The 19,163-nt window shown below is 36.5% G+C and overlaps 1 protein-coding gene across 1 annotated transcript; it reads left to right on the top strand.

Moving 5' to 3' along the window:
* Positions 1-714: 714 nt before the first annotated feature.
* Positions 715-18,369, top strand: LOC108676007. Its single transcript, XM_018164053.2, has 5 exons — positions 715-2,662; positions 4,948-5,224; positions 5,541-5,723; positions 15,155-15,235; positions 15,758-18,369. Exons 1-5 carry the CDS (start codon positions 2,115-2,117, stop codon positions 16,301-16,303), a joined length of 1,635 nt encoding a protein of 544 aa, XP_018019542.1. The 5' UTR covers positions 715-2,114; the 3' UTR covers positions 16,304-18,369.
* Positions 18,370-19,163: the final 794 nt, after the last annotated feature.

The raw sequence follows: 19,163 nt of genomic DNA, 5'->3' as shown, positions 1-19,163 counted from the left end.
TTTAACTTATATAAGTCTAGCTAAAACAGACCAAGGTTGACAGTGATTTGTAAATTCAACAGAATTCTCAAAGTGCTGCAAAGATGCTGGCCTGGCATTGGTAGTTAAATGTCGGGATGAAAACAGAGCCTTATGGGGCTGCCTTGAGCGATGGTGGGTTTAGGTTACTTTAAGAATCACATTCTAAAGAATATATAAATATTTTTGTACTTAAGATTAAATGCATGGAATTTGCACCTACACATTCTGAATATATAAATTTATACTTGGTAAATAATAACTATTCAAGTGAGGCTTGTGAAGTTGTCAAAGCTGTATTTATTTCCTTTATTAAATCCATAATATGTCACTTGCCATTTGATTGCAAGTCTTTAAAATTAATGTTAACTCAGATCTAGGATTTGATTTCAGCATACCACAAATTTAATTTACCTAGCTTTTACACAAGTTACATGTTATGACCTGGTAATAATTCTAGTTGAATCTAGTGTCAAGTTTTAATACCATTTACAATCTGAGAATAAATTTAGAAAACTTTTTCAGGTATTTCGATGAAGATTTCAAGGCCCGATGTACTCAAGAATACTTAGCAGAACGCAGCGAGTTCAGAAGGACAGGCATCAGAAAAAAACCAAAGAATGTCAGAGCAGAACTTAGGGCAGGAGCTGAAGGACCAGACTCTTCAAATTCAGCTGAACATAAGACTTGAGATCTCGGCTCAAATTAGCAAAATGTCTAGCTTTAAAACGTCAATCCTTGTAAATATTGTAGCCGCTTCAATCATCACAGTGATATAAATTTAACTCTTTTTGTTAATTGCTTGTTATGGGCAAGCTCTTCAATTAAATGATTAATTTAAAGCACTAATCCCTGTGATATGGACGCAAAATTTTTAGCTGGGTTCAAAATTATGGAAAATAATTCATACATGTTGAGGAGAAACGTCTGATGAGATTTTCTTGAAAATTTGGCCTTGGGATTTAACTAGCCTGGCTAGGTTTTAGATTCAGCTTCATGGCTTCTTTTGTCGTGAAGAAATAATATGAAGTGGTATAGGTAATTAGCTTGCTTGAATTTTCCCATCAACAACTTCCAACTCACTATCGACGTAAATGATGAAATGGCCATCTCATCGTATTGTTACAATGATAGATGTATTTGATTTCCTTACTATATATTTTTTGGTGTGTCATGATGTTTTTGTAACCAATCCTATTTATTTCCCCGTAAATGAACTTCCGACAAAAATTTAATTAATGAAATTATCGTGTTAAAGATATTGAGAGAGTAACCTCAATAGTTTAACATGGTATTCATATTTCCATTCAATTTATACGCCTAGAATCATATTTAGAGTTTGAATAATGTTTCATAGTTTGCAGTCGAAGATTATCAGCATTCAGTTACATCGCTAGGATTTCTGTTTTAGCGGTACGTCAATAGCCACTCAATGAATAGAATGGTGTAGCTAAATAAACCATCGAACCACTGAAATTTTCTTTCTTTACTTCTACAGTAATTTAGAATGGTAAGAAAACTGGCAACGAAATACCCGGCTTATAACAAAATGCAACTTTGAATTCATGCTGACAGGCGAAAGTTCTCCGCATGCCCTAAGCTTTAAAATAAAGTACTGAAATACATGTTGTACGATCATGTGTTGAGTTGGGAAAAAAGATTGGCCATCAAGCAGTTTCAAAGTTTCGACGATGTTCTGAACTTTGGACGAACGAATTTTAGAGGCTGACTTTATATTCCGGTCCCTCCAATCCGCATTCCGGCGGTTCCTTTGCTGCCTAAAACGCGCCTAGCCGCTCTGCCCGCTCACGGCTCGGGCTCATTGTTGGTCAGTACATTTTTGGGCCTGTTCGTGTGGGGTTGTGCCGCTCTTGCGCTCTTCTGACGTGACTTGATGTGTGCTGAGTATCATATAGGCTCCACTAATCATTTCACCGATGATACATCTTGTTTAGTTTATGATCTATTCCAACTTGATTGTAGAAGTTTGTGGAATTCAATACGATGAACTGAACTTATCCAATATTATAACATCGCACTGTGAATAAATAGACTTGTGTAATATTTTAATTGGTGATTTTACTCGTCCGACCACTATGGCTAATACTTTAATTTTTGCTTTGGTCTGTTTGCCATTATTGACGTCTCACGTCTCGTCGGAAGCTACCGTTGCGTACCATGAAATGGACTTGTCATTTGACCAAAAATCGCGCACAAATGAGGAAGATCAGAGACCGATCGACGCCGTAACATCTGTGAACGACAAGCACCGCGTGTCTGCTAATATGCACGACTTCAGAGCACACGACTTGAAACGATTTGTGCATCTCAGAAATAAAGTCGATCGACTTCAGTTACAACAGAAAACAGACAGGATAAAATTGGAAATCTTGCAAAAGACCGTAGAAAATCTATTGTATTTTAAGAGCAGCCAAATTGAGCCAGTCACAAATGAGAAACAATTGAGTGAAAAATTCGGGAAAAATGTTCCTCACGAAGATGGCTCATTTGAACAGGCTAGATTAGATGAAGAAATACAAGAATTCTCAACGAATCAACGCCAACACCAAAATTTAGTGAAAAATAATCAAGACGATAATCAGTCGCAGATTGAGATGCTGCGGGCAGATGTCGTACAATTGAGGTGAGTGAACGTGCTTGTAGATACAGTTTATCTTCAAGTAATCACCACCATAATGTATTTTTTTGCCATTTTGTGCAGCTTAAAGTTTTCAAAATTACGTCGGAACCACTCAAGCGATCCAATAAGTGTTTGATAGGTATAAAATATTAGATGACCGATTCGAACCTAAACGAAATTCAATATTATAATTTGAATTTGAAAGTTCGAAAATCTGTTGCAATGAAAAATGAAACGTGATTACTACAAGAGCTTGAAATTCTGCATTAATTTACTGTAATAACCAATGTTTACGATTGCGTTCATATTCGATGAACAATTGAACATGTCACTGCTGGCCTGTACAAAGGAGTCGTAGTATGCGCTAGTATCTGCGCGAATGAAGAAAATCATCTGAAAATTCGTTAAGAAATTAGAATTATGCTCTAATATTCGTCCTGCTTCCTCTCTGAGTGTGATATTTTGTCTTGGTAACTATGTGCATGGTGTCGACCTTGGATGAAATTACAAATTTTTTCTATTTTACTAACCAGCAGCACCGTAACCAATGAATGGACTCAGCTCATGTAAAGTCGAACGATCAATCACAATCATGTATCATCCATACTAAAATTAGTTAAGCTCATCGAGGCAATAAACGCGTACGCGCATCACGCGAAAGACGTGGATTGCCCGAGGCGTGTTAGGTTACTGCAGTTGAGCTGCGGGTGAGAGAGCAATTGCCGGCTTTAGAGTACTTCTTTGGAGCGGAATAGCATCGCTATAATCACGGTTGTCCGGTCTAAGCAAGCGTGCTAGACGCTCAAGAAAACGCTAGCTGCACCAACTGCCTGACCTTCACGACCCTCCGTGATCCCCGAGGCGAAGTAGAGCTCTGTTTTAGCTACTGCAGAAGCTGTAATGACTCCGAAACGTGCAGCAATTGTGTTGGATAGCTATTTGCATAATTCCCTGAAAGTTATGAATGCCAACCTCAGTCACTAAATAACCCAAAACTTGTAAATAAGGGGTTAGTTCCGTGATGAGGCTAATTTTACCCAAATTAGAAGGTCCTGAAAGATTTGGTAGGCATTTTGAGAGATTTGCTTCAATTACGAACAATCATAGCTCGTTTGAATAGCACCAACAGCATAGTAAGTACATTTGAAATACTATTGTAGACGTGTTTAGCCCTCTCCTCGTATCATGGATGGTACAATTTTCCGTTCAAATTAAAAAAGTTGCATTCTTTTGGCAATTATCTACTTTTTACTTGAGTCTTGTCGCTTAGTTCTGAACTGAATTTTAGTTAAGTAACATTGATTTGAAATTGAAATGTTCTGTGTCACAGAACAATTCAGTGCCAAACAGAAGGTGCAGCAGAAAAGTAATACCCCTGTAAATTATCTCTGCGTATTCCTGAATTAAATTTAAGTTCAAAATTACGACTGCAATTTATTATTAGTTAGTTTTTCAATTACGTCGAGCTTCGTAAACGTGAGGTCTCGAGATCGAAACGATTACCGAAGTTTCGTTTTGGCTACACCTAACCTAACCTAACCTAGACTTCCTGTCGAAAATGACAATCTAAGCTCGGCAGAAGGTCTCGGGCTGTTTATATACCAAAACCAGCTATTCATATCCATTATGTGCTAACGAACCGATTTCTTTTGCATTATTTTATTTTCAAACTTCATAGGTATTGGAACTTCTGCAAGATAATTATAGGGTATTCAAAAAATGCTGTGAGTAGACTTTATTTTTGCAATGTTGTAAAAATGTATTAGAATGTATTTAAACTGTGATTAACATGTTTTAATATATAGAAAATTCCGTGAAAATGTACTCACGAAATTACCCTCTACATATTCTCTTATTTTGATTAAGGTTTATGCAATAAAATACAACGCTTTATTGAGTGCCATCTTATTACAATTGCTGGAGTGACGTTAGCCGCATGTTGGTTGTCGGTGAAAAAGCTTATCGAAAGATCCGCCTTTTTATCGAGGTGATTGGCGCACTCCGTAAAAAAACTTATCATACATGTTATCAATCTATCAACAACAGAGACCTTTGTCGTGTGTCAAGAGGCAAGGTACAAACTCTCATATATATATAAGCTACAATATTATCTATGTTCTTCATAGTGGTAAGTATAAGCGATAACGAACTCAACTCACATGACAGTTCTATTCATCACCATTTTATGAGTTCACTTCTATATTCCTATTTACCTTATTTCGATTGTTTTTGAACAATGTCAAGATGCGACCACATTTAATTAATGTCTTCATGCGTTCATGTTTCAGAAAAGACCTTGAAGCTTTAACGTGTTGCTCTCATGCAACCAACGATCCACCACACCGTAAACAGCCTACAGCGTCCGAGTTTCCCTCTTCGGCCAAACTTCAGCTCCAGCAGTCAGACTCATCAAGCGCTAGTGCTGCTCTTGCCTACTCGCCATCAGCCGAAGATAACCTACGTAAAGAGATTCTTTGGATCAAGGAAAGTCAGACGCGACTTCAAAACATCCAACAAGATTTGGAGGAGAAGTGCAATGTCACTGTCATCATGCACGACAAACAGGTACGCAAGCTTGCTCAAATCCAACACACGTCGCAAATTTGGAATAAGACATTAATTCTTATCGATGTGAACATATTTTAGCTTCCATATCCTCACGGAAACCAAAAAATGTCTACGTGATTTTAGTTACCGAAAAGATGTATATTCTAACTATCAGGTTACAGCACACAGACAATGCTTTTAACGCATTCTGACTAAAAAGGCATTTCTGTCTCACGTTTTCCTCTGGCATTAAGCAGTCGTGTGAAACGAATATATCCCTTAGCTAACAACTGTTGAATTAATTTCTATATAGCATCTTGAATTTTGTTTTCAGAAACTCGATTCGCGTTTGGTGGGCTTGACTGAAGGTCTAGCCGTGCTGCAAGAAGGCCTGTCTCAGGCAGCTGCTCGGGCCTCTGCCACCGACGCTCATGTCACGTCGCTCTCACAGGACGGCAAAGAGACAACTTCTGCCATTCAGAAGGCGGATGCGAGGATTGCTACCCTCGAGAATGAGGTGAGAAACGCCAAATTTCCTGTATCATCCATGATTTCCTCGTTCAGAGATCAAACACGAGAATTTTGCATCTCGATTTTCTTAGCAGCAGAATCAAAATGTTTCAATATTAAACCTTGGGCTTGAGTCGGTATGAATTTTCGAATGCTATTTGACTAAATAAATAATTAGAACATGTTGACCCGAGTTCTTAAATTTTTTTCGCGACAACTTTTCTACCGAAATAAAATTGCTGTTTTCTCACAGCCAGTTGCACGACGATGAAAAAAATTGACTATTATCGTGCGAGTGATTTATCGTTTAGAATGCCATTACATTCACACGGCATCATTCTGCCTTCAATTTGCGTGTGTCGTGTTGTAAAATCGCTAAAATCTGTTTGATTTGATTCGGATGCGGATTTTACAATTATTGGTCGAGTGTAATAATGTAATGGGTCCTTATTTCACTGCTCAAACGATATCTGTACAGTCTGAAGTAAAGATGAGCATTGTGTTATAAGCTAAAAATAATAATTCACACGCCTTGTTGAGGAACGGTTTCATTGATTATAAAGTGTGTTATGATGCCGAGAACTACAAACAATAATCTGAAAGTAGAACGATTTAAAAATCTGCTGAGCCATGCGGTTCACTAAGGCCTTGTCGTCCCCATGGCATCCCGCCGCTTCTTCAAGGAGGGAAGTTGCTTCGTCATTCTCGCTTCATTAAGTCTGGTATTTTTCTATCTCTATTCTTGCTTTGTTTTTTTGTTTTATTTTTTGTTTTATCTATTGCTTTTTTTACTTTTTTTGGAAGTTGTTCTAGTTCTTGTATCTTGATTGTGGTTGTTTTTGTTTGTGCGTGTTCGGTTTCTTTTTCTTGGTTATGCTTGTTTTTATGTTTATGACCCTTTGAGCTTTTGGTGTGCTTGTGATTTTATATTTCTATGTTTCGCAAGTTGGTGTATGTATTGTGTTTCTTATCGGTGTTTTCAGACATTTGATTATTTTTGTTGTTGTTTGTAGTCTCTGCTTCGTTATCTTGTGTCGTGTTATGTAAATGTGTTGTGGGTGAATGGACAGTCCTCTATTTTTCTTGTTCCCTTTTATGTTTTTTCCGTTTTGCTTGTATGATTCTATGCGGCTATGCCATGCATGGTCATGCAGCAAACTTAATTCAACTGAAAATTAACTCGAATCAAGATCGATTGATTGTCAGATACATTGAAAAAAATACAGTCTTAACGCAAAAAGTATTCGTCATTATTTTTCTGTATTTATTTCTAGTGTAGCCTTGTAGTAAAAGTAATATCCTTATGAAATTCCCTTTGCATGGATACACGTGAAAGCGCTTTATTAGTTCGTACTCGGAAATGTGTAGAAATTAGAACCCTCTAAACATGCTCAATTTAAATGTAAAATATCATCGATGCAAAGTTACTCCAGCCAACTGTTGGCCGCTCAGTTTCAATCGACATTGTGGGTTGCAAACTGACGTGACAGTTAATCTCCTCAGTTGATTGCATGATCAAATGATCAACTATTTTCTCGAGGAGGATAATAATCTCATCTCCTGTCTCGAGTTGGTTTTGCGGATTCTAGGAATTCCGTGTCGTTTTGAAGCCATCTGGGAGACTTCCTGTTACGAGGTCAAAAGTTAAGCGGCGAGAATGGCTTGAAGGCATCCTAAATACTTGTTGATGATTTTAATAAACAAAAAGGTCATTCATGTAACACATTTTTTTAAACGACCTGAAATAAGTGAAAAAATACAAAGTTATTCATAGGCTAAAAAAGCTGTAATCACGGTGATGGCTTAAAAGTCATTTGGTATTGTAGAATAAAGACTACTGCTGACTATATCATCCCATAATGCATTCTCATTTTATCATTGCTTGTCGTACTATAGCAATTCTCAAGGATGACTAGCGACAAAAAGAGCGCATATTCTCCGCACCTAAAAACCGCCAGTTGCTGGCCATGGAACGAAGCATCTGCCTATTATAAAATGCTTATCTGCCTATATTATAATATATATCCTATATCCTGCCTATATTATATCTGCCTATATTATATGCTTATCACAGACGTAGTTTCGCCTCCAAACGCTTTGTGTTGTGCTTGTGGCACCTGCGAGACTTGTAGCTATGGCAAGGCTCCATGCAGCTGTCGCTCGCTAGTAGGTAACACCTGCCGAAAAGGAGGACTGTTTAGCCCGCCACTCCCGCCACAAATCTAGAACAACTTAACGTCCGCTGCAGGAATCTAGATTTTTTTCCTGCCCTTTTAGATTGTATTTATGTTTGTAGTTAATAATGATTGTATTGAATGGTCATCATATCGCATAGAAAAGGAGGACTGTTTACCCCGCCACTCCCGCCACAAATCTAGAAAAACTTAACGTCCGCTGCAGGAATCTAGATTTTTTCCTGCCCTTTTAGATTGTATTTATGTTTGTAGTTAATAATGATTGTATTGAATGGTCATCCTATCGATTGTTGCTGCACGTATGAAAATTCCTTAAATTGGATTCACAATTTTAGCTATTGTGCATTGTATATGCGCTAATTGGGTGATCATTGCGAATAAAACTGTCTAAAAAATCGAATATGGATATCTTACTTAATATTAGTACAATACCGATATTTATGGCCGATGAGGTCTCGGTTGTTCCACAACTTGAGTTGTTTAAAAAATATAAATGAATTTAGATGCGATCGTTGACAAATAATTAAAAATATAACTCAGTACTCACTGCAATGACAGAGAGCGCATTTTCTCGTCGACGAAAACGTGAAATCACGGACGGACGGACGGACATGACGTGCACAATAGTACATTTTTTCCATAAATGTGCAAATGCGCTAAAAAGAGGATACATTTACTTTAGTTACGACTAGAACAATGATTCTTTTTCTTCTTAAGTTGATATCTGATTAAATTATGGACAGTCATAATCCCTGGGCATTGGTCGATAAGTTTACTGCCTATCATTTTCAGAACTGCAGCGATTACTTTTGATTTGCACAAACATAGGCGCAAGACGTATGATAATTGGTTGAAAAATATATGTTTATCAAATACTAACGTAAATCTTCCCCCGTGATGTAGGAGGACGCTCATAAGAAGCACAATTTCACCATTTCCTGAAGTAATGGCGGGCGGTTTAAATTAGCTGCTTCAGTAGTAGTTAGATATACGCATCCGCACAGCGTTGAAACGACCTCATCAGGTATAAAGCTCTGCTACGGTGACAAAGGAATCGGCGAGATTCTAGTATCGCCAGACGCTGCTTGAGAATAAAAATTTGAACGTATCGCGGTGATGTGGGTTGAATTTATTTATTAAAAATTTAACTCAAATTTATAATTATAATTATATAATTACAACCAACTGGCCGCAGCTTTATTGTGTGTGTTTTTCATATATAGATCATGAGTGTACAGTAATTATGGGTGTTTTTGCTGATTGTAGCTAGTTACGCATTTTTCATTCTAATCCAAACTCTGTTTTTTTTGACGATGTTGAATTTGATATATTTTACGTTCTCTTTGATTTCAGTGCGCCGGAAATCTTTCCGCGTGAAATACAATGAAAACCAAAATAAAATTTTTAAACGTCGATTCAGTTTGTTATGTCTCAACATTTCATTTCTTGATAACAAATATGAATCAAGATGTCCTTCATTGTTTTCGTCCCGTCATTCGAAGATTTTAATTAATGTTATGCTACACACCAGTCATCTTATGTTTTTCCAACCAAACTCTGAACGTTTTGCCTTTTACGAGTGTCAGTCGAGACGTCGGGCTTTAGCTCTTGCAATTAAAAATCTGGAGATCACGTGCTATAAGTAGTGCCTGAATAAGTTTGTGCTGGGGGATTTGACCCGGATTATAAAATCTACGCAATGAAATAAATGCATGTTTATTTTTGTGATTGTGTGGCCAACAGTCGAAAATGATCATGCATGGGCATTTTTTCAGTCATTTTTGATCATACGGGAATGTTACCGAAGTCATCGAGTGCCGAATTTCTATCTAAGCCGCGATAATTGTACATGTATTATTGAATTATAAACCCTTCGTTTTGGCAAAGTTTATGAAGGTATTTCAATAACCTCGTAAATTTACGCCATTTATAATTTACTTTCGTAATGCTCAATTTATATCCCTTAAATAGTAGGGTTAAAATCACATAATTAAGTATGGGTTAAGCATAATTAAGAGTGAAATTAAGTGGTCAATCAATAATAACCAAAGATCTAAAGTTTGCAATGTTGCCATCAAAACAGTAAACATAAGGTTTCAAATTTCTGAACTCAAGGTCCCTTGATCTGATATTGAACCAGAGCTCGGGTGTCGTGGATTACGCGTGAGACGCCCCGCACTGCTTCCTGCCCGAGCTCCATAATCATTATGAATTTTATGGCAACTCAAACTGTGAGCTGAGAAAAATTTAAATCTTTAAATGAAGGCTTATTATTTCAAGGATTTTGGTTGTAGAAAATCGTAGTGTAGAGTTTTTGGCCCCATATTTTGAAAGAACCTACCTTTTAAAAAGAAAGAAAAGTCATTTGAAGTTGTGTGTAAATTCATAAGGGACAAAAAATTATTCGCCTATCGTCCGTCCCGCAGTCATTGTATCAATTTAATTGTATTTCATTGTTTGCTGTTTCATGAAGAAATCAAGGAAGAATTTAGAATATCGTTCTCAAATTGAGTGAAATGATCTGTAATGCGTTAGAATCAATTAAGGAGTTATGTTTATTATTCAGTTTATTTATTCAGTTCACGTCGTCACAGTAGTTGGCCAGAAAACTGTAAATAAAATTTAATTTATCAGTATTTTTCTGACAACTATTCCCGATAACTTGCTTCAAGTACCGTTTTGTTGCCTTACACAAGTAGGCTCAAAGTCTTCTGACGCACAATTAAATTTGCGGTTTTCCAACACTCCTTTTCTTGTTCGGTGAAGTAACTTCCTTTGGCGCTGTCGCATCTCCCTCAATTTTGCCTCCTTGTAGCAGAGTTTTGCCTTTACCTTCGAGTTTTTATTTTCTTTAATTGGGGTTTACTATTAGCTTCCCCTAATTTTGCTGGAGACTTCCTGTGCCTCGCTACCTGCTCTGAAGAAACCTTCGTCAACGTCTCCGAGAGGTGCAGGAGTTCTTGGATCTTGGCTCATTACCTTAAATAATGGATTACCCTGCTTCCCGCCGTGGAAATCAGACCTATTTCGTTTCTACTTAATGTTCTTGCAAGCTTCAGGGGCCTTAGCATGCTATTTTATGGGATTCCTGAAGTTAATTATATAAGGTTAATTTTGTAATTGTATATTACGTTCTTTTCTATTCGTGCCCATTCCCGCACTCAAGATAAGCTTTTATAAGTGAGTTGACATAGAAATGAAGCCCCACCTAGGTTCAGTCAATTTCAATCATTCTTTGCGTTTTGAAAGTGATGATTAAATTAGATGAAACAATATATTACCAAATGTAGGCTCTTAAAATTCTCCGTAATAATTCACCCTGAATCAAGCCTGTCATGACATTGATCTCAGTCCACCAATGCAGCTGCAGAGTATACAGTTGCTTGTCTAGACCAGTTTTTACTGTAGTAATGCACGCATATACTCGCAGGCAGTGATAGAAGGTAACATTTTCTTATACTCTGAATATGGAATCAAATTTCTAATGTAGAACACTTCAGTGACCAGTAAGTTTAAGTTGACATGAGGTTGTTATACAGGCAACCGCAACTGTGTTCAAACTTTGTCATTTTAGATTAGATAATTTAGGCTTCTAAATTCGAATATTTGAGAAAAAATGATTAATAAGCAGTTAATCATAATTTCATTTGCTGTTCACTTGAAAAAAAGTTTAATCGATAAATTTATCTCTCGAAAAATATTATTGGCTTTAGACTGGGTTACACCAATTGCCTGACGATAAAGAATATAGACTGGTCAGGTTGTCAGTGTACTGCCTGCAGTAATATACAGTATACGAAAGTTCCACCATTTCAATTTGGTTAACTCAAAACAATCTCTCCGTTAAAGCCGTCTCAAACTCTTGCAGGTTGATGAAGCTGTTTCCACTTAATCTATTGGCAGTGATATAAATGAAAACTTGGTTGTTTAAACCGGATTGTTTTTTAGCACTCTGCTGCTGCCTTGGGTAGAAGAAAAAGCAGGTTATCATGTCTTCTAGTAGTAAACGTAGTAGTAGCATGTCTACAGCGGTGCGTAATAAACGAAGAGTTGATAAATTGAACGGAATCTTATCGGATTTGGCTATAAAAATTGCTCATATCAGCCACGCCAGATGCAAGACTATAGATGCCAAAGATGCGTTTGAAACCCGGCACGCTCTGGCCCTAACACCAACTCCACTTACATGAGTTGCAGTGCTGGTAATAGCATCTAGTGCGGGCTCGCCGCGCAGCTGCTGCGGCACGGGCGGCGGAGGCTGCGGGCATTTTTAACATACGGTCTGCGGCAGATGGCGGGCGCCGGACAGTGGCTACTGACCACTTATCTTCTTCCATGCTTCTGTTGACTCGAGTGTTTTTAGGGCTATAGTTCGATGATGAGCGCGTGGCTTAGAAATATTTTGAAGACTTAGCCTTTACCTTGCTTTGGATAATGTATTATTTATGAATCATACTTTCTATGAAATGAGGAAAATTTTTAGAGTATTTTGCATGTTGCCAAACTTTAATATCTTCAGGACTTTTTATAGTCAAATTTCTTGGCAATCCTTTATAGTAGAATTTTTCTTTCAAATAAATTTATTGCTATTGTGTATTATTCTATTATATAAAAAAGCTTTTGCTCCAACAAAGACTAGTGGCTTGTCGCTGCTACAGCTCAGATTTTTTCCTCCTTCTTAGTGCAGGAGTTTTGATCTCCGTTCTGCCTCATCACTCCAGGTGCTCGTCTGCCGCATCCGATTACAATGTTCAGAAATGTTTCTATTTGATTTGAAACATTTATTGTGTTAATGTTCTAAGTGACATTCTTGATTGACTGAACTTGTTTGAAATACTAATATGTTGATCTTGTTTTGATTTTCGTTGTGATTTCGATTTTGAGGTTGATGCTTTTCTTTTGCTTTTGTCTTTCTCTATTTTTTGGTTTATTTTCTTAAAAAACTTGAGCATTTATTTTTTGAATTTTAATATACTTACAAATAAGCTTGGACGACACGTTAGTGCTAATTTTTCATAAATGAATTTTTACATTTTAGATTTTTGGATAAAATGCACTAAAAGTTTTGCATTGGGTCTCTTGATACGTTTTTTGAATGGTTGATTTTGATATTTTTCGAAAAAATTAAAAGGTAATGCCATTGGTGCTCAAGTACTTTCTGGCGATCCCGTTCACTTACCGCAGTACCACTAATATTACATATTATCATTAAGATATATTAATAGCATTATATTTTACGTTAGTAGGGAACGTGTTTAATTGCTCGCATTTTATCATACAAAATATGGTTAATTAATAATTAAAGAGTATTAAGCAGGTGTTCTATTTGAATTTACTGGAAGGCTGTCAGGCACTGAGTGGTTGACGTGGGATAATATTTCCAGATCGTTGCATGTTGGGCGGTAATAAATTTATGCATGAAGTAAAAATACCATGTATCCCCAAAAATCATTCGTGTCTCGAAAGTGTCCACGCACCTACTACCTAGGAGTACCCTTTGTGGTACGCGTAATACCGGTTGGGAACCACAACATTAATTATTATAAAATAATATCAAATAACATTAACAACGCTAAGAGACGAGCAATTATCATGGAATTAAAGCGGTTGGCTGCCGTGATGCTAATTTTTCACCTTAAGAATACTTCAGATTAAAAAAAAATTTACTTTACAATGGTCGTAAGGTAGCTGTTTCTTCAGCAGACAAATAGCAAACAAAATTCTGTTCGCAAACAACAACAAAGTTAACTGTTTGGTTTTGCTTTAGTTCCTAGTAAATTCTAAAGCGAAGCCAATCGAGAAACAAGTTTATACTGCGTTGCGTAAACTGGCGTACTGCGGTGCGTAAACTGGCGTACTGCGGTGCGTAAATGGGTGTAGCTTGCACTCGCATCCATGCTGAATTCTGAATTTAGGTGGATGAATTTTTGTTGCGTAACGTGATGATTTGCGGTGCATTGGTTTCAAAGTCAGGAATATTGGTATACCTTGAAAAAGACAGATTCGCTGTTTAGAATGATACCCTTGCTTTCTTCTGGGCTGATTTTTCGAAAATTTCGAAAATAATTCATTATACGCTATTTTCATACCGCTGTTTCCTGTCACTGATATTTGTGTTTGGCGTTTGCACATGTCATGTGTCATGCATTCCTTGGGCCCAAATGTCACAGGTGAATGTAATTTTTTCAAGGGTAAAATACTAAAATAAATAATTCCTCGTTGTGTGTAAGTGCCACGGCTATCCCAGAACGGTTGCAGGATGTAAGCTAGCTGACCTGCTGACGCTGTGCATCCTCAGTCTCCTGATGTCATGTTTTTGTCGTATATTCTTTAAGTACTCTTGAACAGCTGCAGACCGCGTACTGCTCAGTAACTGAGCCGGAAGCCTTATAATTAAGTTAGAGCTAAGAACTCTGATATACGGATAAAAACAAACCTATTTTTAATCCTTGCTTAGAGACGGAGGGAGGCACCCTTGTTACTTCACAAGCATGTGAAGCTAGCGCACAACCACACATGCCCTTATATGTCTATATATAAGGGCAAAAAATTAATGTCATCTGAAGAATATTGTTCGACCCTGAAAATTTAAATTGACGAATTCTCTGGCCATTAACCACCCGTGTTGAAACAAGCTTATTCTGCCTTCTGATACTAACTATATATATACGTATTTATTTCAGTCATTTATTATCAAACTGGTTTTTAACTATTATGCAGCTCGCTTCCAATCTGTTCCTGAGAGAGAGAGAAAGTTTTTTTCTGTTTCATATTCTGAGTCTTCCTACATAAGCAGTAAAAAATTGTTGCTTTGTAATTATTCTCTCACCTGCAAGATGTGCTTCAATAATTTATGATCTTTTTAATTTACTTCGCACGCCGATAATCATCCATCACTTACACTCCCGATAAAAATGGCGGTTATGATTGTTGAACATTCGGTGCGTTTTTTGATTGAAATATGTCATCAAATCCGAAAATAAGAGTTAAATAAGGCACAAATCAATTTGACCTGAGAAATCGCTCTCTACAATTCAACGATTGCTAGAACTTATTCTAATCATTTATATTAAGCACCATGCAGACGGCTGATGATTTTTTATCATTTGAAATCGCTCTCCGCAAGTCAGCGATTTCTAGCACTTATTCAAATCATTTTTATTATCACCAGACTGCTGATGATTTTTATCATTTGCGCTCGTGGTTTCTTCCATCGTACTTCATAACTGATTTATTTTTACAGGTTACATCTCTAAGGGAGGATTTTAATGAAGCTCTGTCAGCTCTTCCCGATGGCGCACTAAGTCCCGCATTTTATGCTTCGGTAAGAATCACCATAAATGTTGTGCAATCTGCGAGCCAAATCTTTTTAAATAAATGCACACATTTAAATTCATCGGTTTGCTGGAATAATTTATAGTTGTGTTATGCAAGCGAACTATGTTTTGCATAATACGTTTGGAATAAAGTATAATGTTTTAAAGGAGACTACTGGAAATTTTGTTCGAAGAATCGTTTAATTGTTAGTGTTTGTTGCTAAAACGTAATTTCCGCTATTAAAAAAACTTGTTAAATATTTAAAACCTCGATAAAAAACATGTCATACAATGAAATCGTACATTTTTGTACGCTTTATAATGAACCGATTTTTAGGTCAAACTTATCTAGGAGTAAACATAATTCAATTCATAATTCAATTCATAATTCAAAACATAATTCAAACATAATTCATAAGAAATACGATAGCTTGAGTTCTCAGTGTTTGTGGAACATCAGATTAATCGAAAAAGCATTAAAAAATGTGTCATCGCACTTTGAAAATATTGAACTTTTTTATTTATTTCAGAAATCTAACAATGATTCGAGGCCGGCCCCAGCGCGGTTACTGTATTCTCTCTCCGGTCTCTCGAAGCTGCAACGGTCTTCAGTCGAGCTCCTTGAAGCCGTCGACAACCTTCAGTCCCAGCACGAAGCTTCCCAAATCCAACTGACTCGCGAAATGGCGGACCTCGAGTTCAATGTCAGCCGAGCTCTTGTGGAACATCAAGAAACTTTGAAGCGCGTAAGAGCGAGTGCTGACTCAGAGGCTAACTTAGCGTCAGACTTGAGGAATCTAAGAGACGAGATGCAGAGTTTAAAGCTCAACTTCGATGTGATTTCCGCTAATCAATCGCTTACTTCATCGAACATTGATCGACTTGAAGCAAAATTTGCGCAATTATTCGGAGAGAATGCAGCGTCACATAGAAGTGCTCGTAATGGAAATTTACGGTTACGAAATCTGTCTCACAATTCTGGTACACGTTCCGAGATTGATATTCCAGGATCGATTAACAGAGCTTATGGAACTCGCCATCGGAGACGAAAACTAAAGCGGAAACACGGAGCGTAAGCACTTCAACTCAAAGCCACAACCGCAGATACATAATTTTTTTTTGATACGAAGGTCAATATTTTCTTCTGCAAAACTTCATAATACTCCTGAGAATAATTTATCGTTTTAAATACAAAATCACTTGATTTTTGATCGATTATTTGGTCTTAATTTAGTCTTTTTATATCTTCGTAAACAAAACTTTATTCTCGAACTTCTCCTTTCTGCTTAATTGATTTTTTTAATACATTCAGTGTAAGGATAAGCCTTTAAAAGAGCTGTACAGTTTAGAAGAAACGTTTCTTGTCACCGCAAAGCGTTTACCTGCCGAAAATATTTAGTCGATTTTGTACAAATAGTAACTTTCAAATGACATAGCGTTGATGGGATTGGAGCCATTTTTTAATCCCGAAAATTAGCTTGCGTATGAGTTTGATTTGTGAATAGTTGAGTTACCTGTACATGTGACCTGTGGTGCCTATAGTGCTGAAGTTGGACGTAGATCTCGGTGTTTTTTCTTAACAAATTAAGAATTAGTTTTATGCTTATATTCGTGGTCGATGGTAAATTGTTTATTGTTCCCATACGTTTATCTCTCCAACGAAATTTTTTTGGGGATCGAGAGAATGATCTCAGTTGATTTATTCAGTGAAATTTGATGTATTCAGTATTCTCGGTTACCTCATTGAGGTTTCATTGTTGAATTGTGGGAATTATAATTTGTATATAAATGGATTTTGTCAGTGCTAGCTGAGGATTGTATTATACTCTTCATCCTGTGCTGATCATTACTGAAATTTAATCATATCAATGAAAAACTATACCCTCGCTATACGAAGTTATGATAAATTGGAAATTTTTTTAACTGTTTCTAGCTTCAACCTCTGCATTTCTCTAGCCATAACGCTCACCAAAGACCAGCTCTAGATACCTCTTAAAAATTTGATTCGATTTATTTTAAATGTTTAGAAATAATCCAGGATTTCCTAGTTATTTTAGGAATTGGAAATATTGAACCGAATTGCGCTCTACAACTTTGACCATTTATTTGTTAAGATAGAATTATAAAATAATTAAAAAAATAAATAAGTTTTCAATGGCCAATTATTTAAATGTGGTTCGTGTGTATATTTGATGCTATTTAAAATATCTGTTCTCTCCCTAGTCATTTTTGTTGTAATTAATGTGATTTATTAGACTGATTTTCTCTTTACGGTTCTATTCAATCTAGACGTTCAGAACATATACATTATATTCAGCTTGAAAAGTTTGCGTATTTTAAGAAGCTTGGCTAATATTTTTTCATAGAGTGGCGGTTTATAATGCACTAACATGTGACCAGATTTTTATCAATAAATATTGTGAACTTATTCCATAATTGTCGTTCGTAGTTCATTTTGAAATTTCGGATAAAGCTCTCAGATGATATCTGATTAATTAATTTTGGAAATTGTGTATAACTAAGTTTAGAGTAAACTTAGTTTAGTTTGTGCCAAATTTAGTTTGTTGTACGCTTTTATGTAGGCATTGATGCGTGTATAGCTTGTACTATTTTTTTATTCTAAGTTCTTGTCCACTTGCTTAAAAGTTGCGCATCATGAGAGCTGTCCGATTACACATTTATTTATGCAAATTTGTTGCATAAACTTGCATGAATGAAAAAACTTCTGCCTAACTGTACCATTGTTCAATTATTTGCAACTAATGCCGGAACGCCCAAAGATAGACGAAATTCATTGATGCCAACACATGAATTATATTGCTTGTTCCCATATATATATTTTTGTGATGCTTTTTAATTTTGAATTTCATCTTAAAATTCTGATAATCTGCCAATTCCTTTTATCAAATGTTTTTCTTACAAACGTGAAGAGTTTGAATGTAAGCAAACGCAAAATATAATGCAATGAACACAGTTTAATGTTGCTTGTTTCTCTTTGCTTTAAGACTTTTCAATGCAAAACCCTAAAGCCGATCACTCTTCGGTGTCAGTTCCAGAGCAGGCGAGAAAATGATTACAGTGAATAACAGATACATCGTAACTTGGATTAACTTAACTGTTGAAATAAAATGTGTGCAGCGTGTTTATCTCATTATTCTCCAAATTTGTGTAAAATTACTTTTTTCGATTCAATTTCCGGTCACTTGAACGAATTTGGTCGTATTTGTTTATTCGATTATTACTCGTTTTGTTAGCACTCCATTTTGTACTGCATTAAAAAATTCGATAAATATTTATTTCCGCATTTTTCTCTGTAATATGGCTTGTCAAATGTTCCGATTAAATCTTTGTCGCGGACAAAGGTTAATCAAACGTTGGGAGTTCTTTTATTGTTAAATTCAAAATATCTCTCTTATTATAGCGTTTGTTTTTCTTGATTGGCAGTACTTTACTAAAACTTTCCATAAATTAAATGGAGAACAATAAACCCATTGACTGTCGTTACCTTGGTAGCAGCGGCTCTGAAAGTCTTTTCTATCGAGTATTCGTGAGGCCGGTGAACAATACAGCTGGAAAGCATGACAAATGTGTACAAGCAGTTAAGAGATTATCTCTTGATATGTCAAGTGATAATCTGTAGCAACGCGGGTTCTTCGCTAGTAGAAAGCTATGATTCCCCACGAAGATCGTCCAGGCTTAGGTTTGAGGTCTACGAATCAAGTGCAATCGCCTTCATGTTACTCCACCACTCGACCTCTCGATGAGACTCGGCCTTTCCTGTCGATGTTCGCTGATCCCTTGAGCTATAAAAGAAGACTTGGTGTAAATTCTTACTGTCATTTAACAAAATGCCTAAAATTCATTTAAAGCCATCGCAGTCAAAAAGGTGAAAATTATTTTTTAAACAACCTATCTCATAACTTCTAGAACTTATAA

This window comes from Hyalella azteca, unplaced genomic scaffold, assembly GCF_000764305.2.
Source record: "Hyalella azteca isolate HAZT.00-mixed unplaced genomic scaffold, Hazt_2.0.2 contig8153, whole genome shotgun sequence".
NCBI lineage: Eukaryota > Metazoa > Arthropoda > Malacostraca > Amphipoda > Hyalellidae > Hyalella > Hyalella azteca.
The sequence above is the reverse complement of the archived record's forward strand: the minus strand, read 5'-3'. Positions and strand labels throughout refer to the sequence as shown.